This window comes from Panthera pardus, unplaced genomic scaffold, assembly GCF_024362965.1.
Source record: "Panthera pardus isolate Hobbes unplaced genomic scaffold, ASM2436296v1 HiC_scaffold_20, whole genome shotgun sequence".
Classification (NCBI taxonomy): Eukaryota; Metazoa; Chordata; class Mammalia; order Carnivora; family Felidae; genus Panthera; species Panthera pardus.
The window spans coordinates 79,228,900-79,243,331 of NW_026526766.1; the positions used below are offsets into that span (position 1 = coordinate 79,228,900).

The 14,432-nt window shown below is 49.1% G+C and overlaps 1 protein-coding gene across 1 annotated transcript in view; it reads right to left on the reverse strand.

The window, feature by feature from the left end:
* The window catches only part of CDK5RAP2 (CDK5 regulatory subunit associated protein 2), a 169,809-nt gene that overhangs the window by 35,298 nt on the left and 120,079 nt on the right, over positions 1-14,432 (reverse strand). Inside the window, 2 exon segments of the mRNA XM_019454024.2 lie at positions 7,639-7,871; positions 9,700-10,270. Of these exon segments, the coding sequence (XP_019309569.2) occupies positions 7,639-7,871; positions 9,700-10,270 (804 nt within the window).

A 14,432-nucleotide genomic window follows, 5' to 3' on the forward strand; every position in this document is an offset into this window, starting at 1 on the left:
ACTCGTCTAGTCACCCGCTCCACATGTGAACACGAGAATTATCACGCAGGACCTGCAGGACTGGCCGGCCCGCCCTCCTCCCTGCACCGGTCCATCGCGTATGCTGCCTCCATTTGAGAGGCCTCTTTTGAAACAGGACTCCTTTGCTCAAAGTCCATCGGTCGTAGAGAACCCGGTTCAAATATCATAGCCTGGCATCTCCTCCACGGCCCAAATGTTTCTTCCTTTCCGTCCGCCAGTAATTTGTATAACGTGCTTACACTCTCCCCCCGGTGCCCGTGCTGGACACTGAGGGGCCACCCGACCCTCAATGAGTTCACAGCTGAGTGGGGACAAGAGACCCAAAAGACAATTACACTACTGAGCTGTGACAAGGGACAGCACGGGATACCACGGGAGGGCGCACAGAAGAAATGAACGTGACCCAGCCTGGACCATCGGGGCAAATTTAGAGGAGGTAACGACAGACAGATATTTGAGGCAGGAAAGGACTGCTGTATGCAGATAGGAAGCAGCTAAGGCGCTACGTGGAGGGCAGATCCCAGGGCTACTTAGGAGGAAAAATGTTCCATTTTACCGGAGAGCCTGGTTCACCATGCTAACTCGATCCCGCATGCCCATTACGGCTCCCAAAATACCTCTCCCCATCAACTATGAATCCTTCCAATACGGAATACCCCTCCAATACCCCTTCCTCCTGGAAGACTTTCCTTCCGAGCTCAGAGATACCTCTCCCTCCAGGCGCCTACTATGCGGGTCAGACAGAGTCAGACACAGAATGGAAGGGAGCCCCAGCGTAAGATCCAAACCACACAAAACTAGCAGTATTGCCCGCAAATCCTGACTGGGCACCACATGTATGGCCCCGGCCTAGTTTGGAAGGCCGGGACGAGACGAGGTCCCCATCTTCCAGGAGTTTATGCTGTCAAGAAATAAAATATGCTCACGAGAAATCACTGCTGTCACCTCCTGAGCTCCCAAGATTGGTCAGGCAGGATACCAGACACTTGAAATAATCTCATTTAATCCTCAGAAATAACTGCGCAAGACAGGTAGTACTCCCCCACAGAGGAAATCTGACCATGAAAGGGATAAGAGAACCATAAGGCTGAGATTTGAACTCAAGTCTGTCTGGCTCCAAAGGGTCTGTTCTGTCCACGCTGGCAGAGTGTCCTTCACAAGGCCGGACGTAATTGTCATGTGCAAGCTACGAACAACCCAGAATAAAAAACCAAACAGTTTTGCTTCCACCTGGGGTGAACAAAGAAAGCTTCCTAGAAGCTTTCTAGAAGGGAAGAGACAGTGAAAGCCTGCTAGCAAAGGGAGTGGTTTGAACAAAGTCCCAGAAGTGGGGAGTTGCAAGCAAGGCCCACAGCACAGAGGTACAGACCAGACACCCGAAGTGACAAGAGTGTGGGAAGTACCACATCATGGCGGTCAGGAGGTCAGGCTGTGGAAGCAAACTGCCCGGGCTCAAATCCAGACCCTGCTACACCTAGTGCAGCCCTGAGCCAGTATGTTAACTTCTCTGTTCCTTGTTTCTTAAATGAAGATGATGGGGGCGCCTGGGTGGTTCAGTCAGTTAAGCGTCCGACTTCGGCTCAGGTCATGATCTCGCAGTCTGTGAGTTCGAGCCCCGCGTCGGGCTCTGTGCTGACGGCTCAGAGCCTGGAGCCTGCTTCGGATTCTGTGTCTCCCTCTTTCTCTGCCCCTCCCCTGCTTGCTCTCTCTCTCTCAAAAATAAACATTAAGACAATTTTAAATGAAGGTGATGAACCGTACCTTCTCCTAGGCTGAGAACAATGCCTAGCATACAACATGCAGCTGCTAAAGACCAGCCTTCCTCATGGCTTCCCCATCATCATCATCATCACCACCACCACCACCATCGAGACGGTAGTGGGCTAGACGAGGCAGACGGTGGGAGGCCTTGAAAGTAATGAACAGTTTAGGTTCTTCCTGCAGGCAGAGGAGAGTCAAGAGAAAGGACCCCAGCGGTTGCCTTCTATTCACGTGGCTAAACCCTGACAAACCTGGTGAGCTGCTGGAGGAAAGAGGCTACCTCACCATCTCCTACCATCTTCCCCAGTGCTTACTCAGACATTCCTGGCGACAACGCCGTCCTCCTCATTTACGCTACTGGCCTTGGGGGGCACTCTGGGCGAGGACACAGTGGAAAAGCTGGGACTGCAACCCCAGTTCTCCATCTACTTTGGCTCCCAACCCACTTTTAGAATCTGAAATTTGCAGATCCTCATCTCAGAAAAATGCACAGAGGCAGAGAAATCTTGCAGGGTTCTGGACCCCTGGTGAAATCCCTAGCTTGTGAAGCTAGAAAACACACCCGGCTCTCATCCTTACAAGGAGTGAGAAACCACACCATCATCCTACCAACTAAATATTGTTAAAGGAAAGCAGGGATATATACAAAGATTCCGGCATGGTGTTCTTTCAACAGCCCCAAACTGGAAACAATCTAAATGTCCACCTAATGGGGAATGATTAAGTGAATTACGGGACATTCATACAAAAGAATGCTCTGCAGTCACTAAAACTTACAATGTAGGTTAATATTTATTATCTACAACTGGACAGAGGGAAAGGCTGCAAAGAGTTCTAGTTCCACAAAAAATACATATACGTATAAAACAGAACTGAAAGTATAAATTCCAGGGCGTTCATTTTTGCTGTATAAATAATGCAATTATAGGAGTATTTGCTTATCTGTTATTCTACCATAAACAAGTACTGCTTTGTATTAATAAAAAAAAAAAAGTTATATTTAAAATTTTTAGGAACTCATGCCATGCAATTACCTCAAATATAAAACTACTTTACAATAAGCTCCTTTCATAATGCAGGAGCCAGACCCCTCGGATAGCATCCAAGAAAGACCCACCTTGGTTACATTTTACTAAGAAAGGAAGTTAGAGAGAGGTACCTGAGACTTTTACGCCTTTTGTATACAAGAAAATAAAGTTCTGTGTTTGTGTTGTCTGCTAAGCCTGAAGTGCTTTCTACTTCCAGAACCAGCAAGAAACAAGAAGTGAGATCTCCTTGGGCTTGTCAAGGTAAATAACTAAAAAATAAATCAAGGGGGGCGGCTGGATGAGTGAGGGAGGGCAGCTGGTGCCAGAGGCAGTCTTTCTCGGCTTCCCAGGCTTCCCACCTCCTCAGGCCGGTTGAGGGCTTGCAGGAAGAAGAGAGACAAACAGAAAAACGCCTCGGGCCTGGAAGATACAGCTCTGTCTTGAGGACCCAGTTATTTCTCCAATAATACAATGGAAACTAGCTTATTTGGAAACCCTTAGTCAGAAGAAAGTGGGTTTCGCAAAGCTGGGAAAAGTCAACTGCTCCTGTGTCCTGGCCCTCAGGGTCCTGGGGAGCTGGTCCTAGGACAATCAATGTGCAACAGGCCTGAGCTGTTAGGTTCTGTAAAAAAAATCAGGAAAAGCTCTCTAGACCCAGAAACCCAAAATATCCCACGTTCTACCTTGAAATTAAGTTGAATATAGGTGGACCCTCGTGAGTCATCTGTTTTGTATGTACGAAGACAGAAGAACTAAGGTCAAATCTTGGTTTCACCAAGTCAGTTATAACTTTGAGCAACTGACTTTCCTCTGTAAGGCTAAGTTCCTCAAGTAAAACAGGTTGTTCTGAGGAGTAAGCCCCCTGCTCACAACAGGTATAGCTATTAGCAAGCACGGAGTGCATAGGAGCCATGTACTCAGCGCTGAGTCAAGGCTTCATGCTCATTATTTAACTCTTACAACTCACATAGGAAAGCCTTTGATTTTGAGCAGAAGGAACAGGACCTGATTACATTTTGAAAAGATCACTCTGTCTCTTGTACGGAAATGGACCGTGGCAGGACACAGGTGGAGGCCGGAAGGCCGAGGAGGCCAGGCCTGGAATAATCCACTGGAGCCGCAGCAGCAATGAGGAAGGGGAGATCGGTCAGATTTGCAGTACATGTTGAAGGCAGAACCTCCAAGGTGCGGCCAGTGGGGTGGGAGGAGAACTGGCTCTGGGTGGTGTCCTCCTAGAAGCCCAGGGAGGAAAGGATTTCCCCCAGGAGGGAGGGACGGGCCACATCCAAAAAATACTGCTGTGAGTTTGGGTGAGGTGCCACCCAAAAGCGATCACCGGATTTAGCAAAGTGGAAGGTGTTAGTGTCTCAGGCACATGCCCATTCCGTGGAGAGGCTGGGATGCCTAAAAGCCCAGTTCCCGAAGGTTTGAGAAAGGGGAACTAGAAAGTCATACTCATGGATATAAAGGAGAGGGACAAAAATAATGACTTCATAGAGGCAATTTCAATGGAGAAAGTTTTAGCTTGAGAACCACCTTAATATTTTTCATATTCGAAACATAAAATGAAATCAGTAAAAACGGGAGGGGAACCCTAACCCTAAAATTGAGCACAAATGGAAACAAATAAATCTAATTATATTTCACATGAATATCCTAACAACACTGCATAAAGAATGAAATCCAATAACTTTTCAATTTAATACCTGACTACATACCCTTAGTCTAAAAACTAAAAGAACTGATCTCTTAGTAGGTTTGCTTTTCACAGTGCTAAGGATGGGGCAATTCTGGAACTATCTGTGTGTCTTACAGGACTAAGCAAAGGAGCGGATATACTGATGTGAGAGCCAGGATTCTCACTGTTGGAGACAGGAAACACAAATACAGAAGTGGAAGCAGCAATAAAGGGCACGGTGGGCTGGACTGGCATTGGAGGCCCCACTGTGAAATAACGATTTTTAAAATAAATTACATATTGTTATATATATGCACGTGTACGCATGTGAGCTATATTCTAGTCCCGCCTGCTAAAGGGTCTAGAAACAATGATCCCCTAGTAGCAATGAACCTACACAGCCCCAAATCATAGCTGTTGTTTTTTAATGTTTATTTATTTTTGACAGAGAGAGAGACAGCATGAGCGGGGGAGAGGCAGAGAGAGAGGGAGACACAGAATCTGACCTGTCAGCACGCAGCCTGACGCGGGGCTCGAACTCACGGGCCACGAGATCATGACCTGAGCCGAAGTCGGACGCTCAACCGACTGAGCCACCCAGGCACTCCCTCCAAATCATAGTTTTTACATAGCATTCTCCTTTAAGATGAACCAGGGCTACTTGGAGAAATGGCTGATTCAGGGGCAGGGGCAGGGACAGTATCAATGGGGCTGGAACATCTTTTTTTGTGCCAGGATGCACAGATGTACAGAAGGAAGCTCCTCCAAAAGATGGAGACCTGTCAAAAGGAATTGCCACTTGCCAAATGAGGAACAATTTGAGCATCGGCATGAATGACAGAATGAGTAATAGTCCCCTGAATAAAATAAGAACCTAAACTAAGTCCACACTGCTAATAAACAACAAATCTAGGAATAAAAAAGGGCAGGTAAAGGAAGAGTTTATCCTTCTACAGACGCCATCTAACAAGAAATGAAGACAGAATAACGACATTAGGGAAAAAAAAAACCCACCAGGTGGCCACCATCATAGTCATTAATTAATAACAGAGGCAAGGAACGTTGTGCAAACCTCGAGTACAAATTTGAAGAGGAGCCAAGTATTTACAAGGTTACAAAGTACTTCCCACTAATTGCTTCTATATGACACAGGGAAATGTTGTCATTTAGAGTGGAGAAACCTGACGCCTATCAGCTCAACCAAACGGTCAAAGTTATTTTCGCCAAAAACGGGACAAACTAACGGCATGCGGCCTCGTGAACACAATACCATGAGAACACAATACTTAACATCGTATTCTTCCCCAAATCACATAATCTCATCTAATTTTCCTAACTTAATCCTAAAGAAACAGATAATCCCAAACTGGGGCACTGGCCTGAACTCTTCAAATAGGTCCGTGTCATGAAAGACAAAGGGTGAACGACTACCCCCGATTAAAGGAAACCAGAGAGACAGACAACTTGATGTAACATAGGGAGTGGGTCCTGGAACAGAATCAGGAATAAAATTCATAAAAGACATTATTGAAATCAATTAGCGAAATTTTAGTATAGACTGTATATGAGACGATGATACTGTGTCATGAATTTAGCAGCGGTGTTTTGGCTAAGAGAGTGTCTCCAGTGTGAGGGGCCACACACTGACACATCTAGGGGGAAAGGACAGGACACCATCAATCCATCCTCAGAGGGTTAGGAGAAGATAACAATCATAATCATAATAATGTGGGGTGCCTGGCTGGCTCAGTCAGTGGAGTGTGCAACTCTTGATCTCGGGGTTGTGAGTTTGAGCCCCACGTTGGGTGCAGAGATTACTTAAAAATAAAATCTTAAAAAACAGTGGGGGGCGGGGGGGGACACCTGGGTGGCTCAGTCGGTTAAGCGTCCGACTCTTGATCTCAGCTCAGGTCTTGATCTCAGAACCTTGGGCTCAAGCCCCATATTGGGCTCCGTGCTGGGTGTGAAGCCCATTTTAAAATAACATAACATAAAGTCTTAGAAAATAACAATAATAATAATGTATGTGCGCACATATATGCATACGTATGCGTGTATATACGTGCCAACACAGGTGGTCCCTGACTTATGATGGTTCAGCTTACAGGTCTTGACTTCAGGACGGTGTGAAAGCAACAGGCACCCAGTAAGGACTGTGCTGCAGATGCTGAATTTTGATCTTTTCCCGAGCCGGGGACATGCGGCACGATCCTCCCTCCTGGCTCCAGGCAGAGACGGTGAGCTGTGGTTCCCAGTCAGCCCCATCATCACGAGAGGAAATAACTGATACAACCATTCTGGACCCACACAGACATTCTGATTCTCACTTTCAGCAGGGCGTTCGGCATACAACACGAGGTACTCGACACCTCACTATAAAATGGGCTCCGCGCGAGGGGACAGGGCCCAACAGTGGGCTACTGTAGGTGTTCTGAGCACGCTTCAGCTGGGCTGGGCTAAGCGATGGTGTTGGGAGGTTGGGGTGTTATATGCGTTCTTGGCTTATGACACTTTTAACTCGTGATGAGTCTGCCGGGATGCGACCCCATCACAAATCGAGGAAGATCTGAATACACACAGAGAGAGAAAACGACAGAGCGAATACGGCAAAACTGATGAAGCTGGGTAAAGAGTATAAGAGAATTCTCGTTCTAGTCTCAAAAGAATTGCAAATGATTATTTTTTTACTTAAATGCAACAGCCCCTATTTAAGTGCCTAGCACATAGTGACTGTTTAGCAGAGGCTTTCATTCATCCTTGCTCTAAACCACCTCTGATCCTTGAATAGATTTTTTTTTAACTGATAAGTGTTTGGGGTTTTTTTGTTTGCTTGTTTTGTCTGTTGTTGCCAACATTTAAAACTCAAGAGTTCTTACCCTCCTCCCCCAAAAAAAAAAAAAAAATCCCGATTCCCATCTTCTCTTGAAAATCTGGAGCAGCCATGTGGCGGGCACTGGAGGGGTGTCCCTCCCCAGCCGGACCCCGGGTCTGGAGCAGTGAGGACCACCAGCCACTAGAAGCAGTCACCGGAAGGGACAGCAGCCAGTGTGGCTCCACTGTCACCTCATCAGAGCAGAGCTAAGTACTGCCAAGAAGTCTTAGACCGATAAATGCTGTGTCTTAAGACTCGCAAGCCCCTGCCCTACTTACCGTCGAGGAACAGCTTTTCCAGTTTCTCGAGTAGCTCGGCACACTGATTCAGCTGCTCCTGGAAGCCCTCCGCCACGTAGCGATCCACGTCGCTGGCCTGTAGCAACTCCTCAAATGCCTTAATCACGGTGTTCATATGTCGACGGTAAATGACACAGATGCCATGGCTGTCCTTAATCTGCTGTCTTTGAAGGGAGAGCTCCCTGGCTTGGGACTGAACTAATGAATCGTATCTGATAAAAGAGGGGGGAGAAAACGCTTGTACCATTTCAGAATTGCATTTTTGTGACCTTAACACTAATTGGAAAAATGACAGAGCACAATTTTTTAAAGCCTGCAGCTGTACAAGTATATATACTTCTAGAAAAATTGGAAGTGTGTAAGGTCACTCCTTCGATTTCAAAACAACCCACAAACGCTGGAACAAAGGTTCTCCTGCGCTATTTTCAACCTTATAAAGCCCCCAATTACAGTACAGACTGGCAAGAACTCGGGAGAACATTTAGTTTCCATAAACTCCTCAAAAATATTATTCTGAATTATAGAAACAAGTGCTCCAAGGGTCAGAGGACCCGCCACAAATTCCCATGAAGAAGAAAAAAGAAACTGTTGACACAGGAAAACAAAATCGGGACTCTCTCCTCTCCAAAGGTCAGGGGGTAATCATAATCCTAACTACCATTTATGGAGGGTCTATGATCTGCCGGTCACTGCATTAGGTGTTTTTTATAAGTTAACCGTTCCTCCCAATCTTTCAACAAATGTATGAACCTCCTCGTCTACAGTGAGGAAACGGACTCCGAGATCGCGAAGTTAAATGGGGAAGGTTTCGGACTCAAACAGCCCGCCTTCAAAGCCCATGCTGCATCGCACGATACGACCTCTCCTGACGCCGGATCTGTCTTCCCCCGTGTGAGCCCACCAGTACTCCGAGGCACGGAGAAAAACCCAAGTTAAGCAAAACGTGGCTCATATACGGCGTGGCCACAGTAACTCGGCCCCAGTGTGGCTCGGCAAAGATGCTGACCCTTCAGTTCAACGTGTCCCCCTTTTCCTGAAATGAGGGCAGTACGTGGGGCTGCTGACCGCCTTTGGTGGTGAGCGTGCACGTACAGACCATGTGACGTCAGCCTTGAAGGTGGGGCAGGCCTCGAGGGTGAGGAAGAACACGGGGCGGGGCGGGGGGGGGGGGGGGCTCAGGCAGGACACTGTGGGCTCGCGCACTGGCAACAGCTCTGAGCAACACCACCCATCTCCTTGGGCCATCTGCTCGGTCAGGGAGGCCTCTTCGAGGCTCCACTTCCTCATCCATATTTAGGAACACCACCTTTCCGGGCGATGCTGAGGATTAAATAAGAAAAGTGCCTACCCGGGCATCTGACACTACTGTCTTTCAATAAAATGCAAGCTTCCTCCCAGCCTGCTGTTTGCGAAGGCTCGAAAAACTTCGCTCTGGCTCCTGACAATTTAGAATAATGTGTCTGTCTCAAATTAGTGACGAATGAAGGTCAACTTTGCAACTGATCGCTTTTTTGTCACATCTCATAAAGCAAAACTGTACCTATCTATGCCCGTAAAACATGACGTAAGAATTCTTCTCTTTCAACACAGGCTTATTTCTCTAAGATGACCTTAAAGGGTAAAGATACGGGAAATATTTATATCCTTCCTACCCCAGCTAGGACATCAGTTTCAACCCCGCAGTAAAAGCCAATAACGGGGTCCAGGAGGAAACACTGCCGTTCAGCAAATGTACCAGGATTCCCCGAGTGGCTGGCATAATACCTTCACCCTGTTCCCAGCCTGAGGAGGGCAAAATCTGTTCTGCCAATTCCGGAAGACACAACACAAGAATTGTACGGCCACCGCTCCCTGTGGCCTCGCGTTCACCTCTCATCGGGCCCACCTGCCCTAAACCCACCATCGAGCCTTGCCCAGCACACAACCCACAACCACAACCCACCGAGCAGCATCCCCCCCCCTCGCTCACGGGCTACGACCTAGAGGCAACGTGGGGGAACTGCAGGTTGCCACCGTGGAAGAAGTAGAGGTGGGATGTACCTGGAGGGGGAGAGATCTCTGAACCTATTCTGCAGGTTACGGATTTCACTGAAAAGTTCCACGTTCAAGTTCTGCTCCTTCTGCAGCTGACACTCCTGATCCACCAGCTGCCGTCTGAGGCCCTCCAGCAGCCCACCATCGGTCACCTCTGGAGCCAGCTGATGAAGGATCTTCATGTGTTTCACATACCGAACCTGCTGCAAACTTGAAAAGGTCATTTCTTCTTCGTCGGCACTACCCTTGGGCTTGTTCAAGGCATCCTGGGCCGCTTCTCCTGTCCCACACAAAACTGTGATAATGGCCTCACTGCACTGGGAGTGCTTTTGAAGCTGAAATAAGAAATTCCGGTAGCCCTCGAGCTCAGTTTCCAAGTCACAGATTTTCTGTTTTAAGTTTTCTGCATCACCCGAGGTGTCAACGTTCTCCGACTGGTGGGTCCCAATCACGCTGACTTTAGTGGGAAGCTGACTCAAGTAAGTAGCTACTGAGGTCGGGCCCGGAAAATCTTCAGAAGGATTCTCATTGCACGTTGGCAAGACGGCAAGGCCATCGGGCTGGTAAATTTCAGAGTCTGCAAATCAGACATGCGTATATCAGTACCTCCTTTGCCGAAAGCCACCCCCCCGGCCCTGTGCGGCCACAGCCTAACAAGCCTCTCTGACCCTAGTCCTTCCTCTTACCCTCTTCCTCAGAGTAACTAGTCTGAAAAGTGAGCTTGGCCATGATAACCACCAACACCCACCGAAAATCCATCGATAACCCCACTATCCTGAGGATCAAACCCAAACGCCCTCTTACAGCATCTGAGACCCTCCACGATCTAGTTCTGGGCAGGCTTCCCAGGAATATCCCCTCACACCACCTATGGAGATGCCCTACTAAATTAGCCAGAATTCCCTGCACACACCAGGCTATTTTGTGCCCCCATGCTTTTGCACGTGCTGTTCCCTCTGCCTGGAATATGCCTGGTCCTCTACACCTACTCAACAAACTCCTACTCACCCTCCAACATCCAGATCTAATTCTCCTTCTGCAAGCCCATCTTCAAACTGTGCACAACAGTGCCTCCTTTCTGTGCTTCCACGGCCCCTTATGCGTCTTGCCTGGGACAAACATTCCACGTGCAGGATGCTGCCAGAGGAACTACATCGGCTTGCTTATTTATCTACCTAGCAATTGTTTATTTGGATTCCTCTCTCCCTCCTTCCCAGGAGGGGCTGGCCTTTCACCTTCACGTTCCCAGTGCCTGGTACAGTCCTTAGCCCAGACCAGAACTCAGTGCAGGCCTGAGAGATATCGGGGAGTGCGTGAAGTACCACTAAGAGCAGCAATTCTAAAACCCATCCCTGATGGGAGCCTTCTTTTCATTTCCACGTCTAACAGTTTCCAGGAGGTGCCACAATGTCCCCCGCAGTGAGCCGTTTCACTGATGCACGACCCTGCCGGGAAATATTTCCTGACAGCTAGTTTAAATCCCCAGATGTGCGGCCAAACTTGTCTAAGCACTGGGGCGGTGCTGGAGAAAGAATGCGGAGCTCTGAAACCAAAGAGCAGGGGGCTCACACCCAGCTTTGCCACCTGCTGACTCCATCGCCTTAGGCAAGTAATCTAACGTCCCAGAGCCTCAGTTTCCCCAAAAGGATGCCTAGGGTGCCTGTTATGAGGCTTCAAGCTCAGGCCCAAGTCCAGAGTTCCTGTCCTTAATCACATACCACACTACCCCATGTCTGGGGAAGCCTCAGCTTGACAGAAGGTTGCTGAATACTTAGGAGGCAGCAGAATACAGGAGAAAAACCCATCTTCAAAATCCAACAGATCTGGTTTCCCACTCTGGCTGTGCCACTTACTAGCTGCGGGACCTTAGGCAAGTTCCTTAACCTCTCTGAGCCTCAGTCGCTTCACGCGCTGCATGGAAAGAACATCGCTTACTGTGAAGGGTTGTGTTTGCTGTGTTCTTAGGATCACACGGCACAACAGCTCTGCAAAAAGCAACTGGCTCGCAGTGGTAAAGGAGCCCAGCTAATGCTGACAGTCTTTGCTTCCCTGAAACTGTCTGAAGATGGAAGAGATGCTGATGGCAGGAGGCGGGAGGCCCGTGAGCCGGGGCTGAGGACCAGGGGAAGCGCTGCCTAAGCAGCCGTGCGGGTTGGACGGCAGGGCCTGGGGGAGCCCTCAGAAGGAAAAGCGCACCAGAATCCTCGGCAGACTGTATATTCCAATTTCTGGGTTCCGCAACTGTTCCTCGTGGCTGTAAGCCCCTTCTTATCTCTCTGTTCACGATGCAAATACCATAAAATAACTCTTTTTATTTTAGAAAGCAGCTGCTCCATGACCTAAAGGAAGCATTCCCCGCACAGCATTTCTACTGCACAAAATGTGTGACTGTCGCCAGTCCCCGCGCTCTCTCACGTGCAGGCATGTCCTTCTGCAATCCAGGGCCTGGCCCGGGGCCTGGGGCAGACAAGGGACTCAACTCAGTAAGTAACCGCCGGCTGAATGAGTGTAAGAGACAGAGACAGAGCGAGACATCTCGGCAGGCCTTTTCCCCAGCAGATCACCTTCCAAGTCAAGGAAGTATCTCTGCCATAACAACCTCATGACAGCGGAATCTCATGGCAAGAAGCAATGTTCACTCAGGGGAATAATGATCAGTTTTGATGATTTTCATTAAGTAATCATGAGGCAGAGACAAACGTAAGACCCACACAAATGTCCTGCCGTGGTGAAGACCGCGGCCGGCTCTGACGTTTAGGGGCACGTGCATCTCAGGATGGTGGGGACGGTGTGCCCGCTCACACAACACTTACCCTCCACTGGAGGCTTTGACCCTACGGCGCGACCAGTCTCACACTCACACGCTCGGCATTCGTAACTTCGACTCTGGAAGCGCCCCCAATCCACAGCACCTGGTGTTCAGCAGCAGCGAGGAGGCGGTGGCCCAGTGCCAAGGCCGGTATCCAGCACGTCTCGCGGCCCAGCGTGGGCTCTGCAGCGTGGCTTTGCCACTCGCGGCCCAGCAGCCCTCGATGAAGGGCCAAAGGCAGATATTTCATCAGAAATCACTGCACGGCGGGTGTGGGACAGGGAGGATCACAAGCTGTAGTATGTGGTGTGAGCCTGAAGGCTCTAGAAAATTCTAGAAGCACATTCAGAAAGGCCTCGGGACACATAACTATGCCAGGACCTGGCCTACCGCCGAGCGCCAAGCACCTCGCCTGCGATACCCGTTTAGTCTTCGCGACAGTCCAGCGAGGCGTCACCAGTATCCCCATTTTACAGAAGAGGAACTCGAGGTTTAGTTAGAGAGGTAAGAACCTGCCCCAGGGTCAGGGCGAGTAAGCAGCACAGCCCCTCCTTCAAAGCCTGGCCACCTGCCTCCAGCTCTGAATGCCGCCTCCTGATGTGTCTACCCCTCCCACGCCTGGAGTCTCCCGTAGCAGGGGTGCACGAGCGGGGAGGGGCAATCCTCAACCCTCAGTGTGAAGGCCAATAACATCTGTGGAATCAGACCAAAACCTGGGAGGCCAACAGGAGTGTCTAAATAACTGAGGGATTCAGGAAGGCCTTCCCTGGAAAATGACACCTAAGCCGAGACCTAAAAGACAGGGGCCTCGGCTAGGCCTCAACTGAAGGGGGGAAATTCAGGCAGGGGCAACAGCACGTGCAAAGTTCTAGAAGCACATTCAGAAAAAGGAAAGAAGGTCACCAATGATGGGGATTTGGGAGGGAAAAGGAAAGTGCCAGTTCGACACGAAGCCTTTAGTAACCAACTGGCTGTGACCAAGAACTCAAGAGATGTCTCCAGGACCACTTATTTGTGTTAGAGGAAATACTGCAGCTCTGGAACTTTCTACAACTCAGCTAAGAGTACTTTACTGCCTGGTAGAGTGGCGTTCTCCTCAAAGCCCACAACCTTCAGAAGCATGTGACCAGGTATTCAGTGCACTGACTGGAGGCCTCGGGGAAGCGGACATCGTAACTCAGTACTTCCCAGAGACGGTGTTCTCATAGCCGCCCCGTGACAAATTTAGGATTCCTGAAGATAATTATTTCTTATGGAGTGAATTAGGTCCAGATGAAAGGTGACTCCTTTTTTTAACAAAGGCAGAGGGGAATGGATGTAAGGTAAAAAGAAAAAATGTAAGCATTTATTCATTCTGGATGAATGGGAACATGAATATTCTTTTATCACCCTTTGTGATTCTCTGTACGCTTAGAATACTTTATACTGCCAAGAAGAAATAGATGTGACTTGCCTGGGACCTCACTCATGTCTCTGTACCTTTCCCACCGGCCTGCCTGACAAACCCCACAAACCAGGAGTCAGCTCGGGCTCACCTCTTACCCCCCTCCTGGGCAGCCGGAGGCCGGTGGGGCACACCTAACCTAACCCAGCCAGCACCACACAGAGACCTGCCTGCCTGCTGGGCTGTGAGGTCCCTGAGAGCACGTACCATGCCCGCCAGGACCCAGTCCACGGCCTGGGAGGAAAGCGTGGCAGACGGACTGGTAAGCTCGGACACACAGTCTACCAGACCTCCGCTCGTCTATCCGCTTACCAGCTGGGTGACCTGGATCAATTCTTTCTAAAAACCTCAGCTTCCTCACGTGTGAAGTGGGAATAATGATGATGTCCTAAGAAGCCTGTTGCAGGGCTTAGTGACAATTTTTTCTATACAAGACCCCAAGGAGTGCCTGGCACACGGAAGCTGTTCGACACACACAGAGGCTGA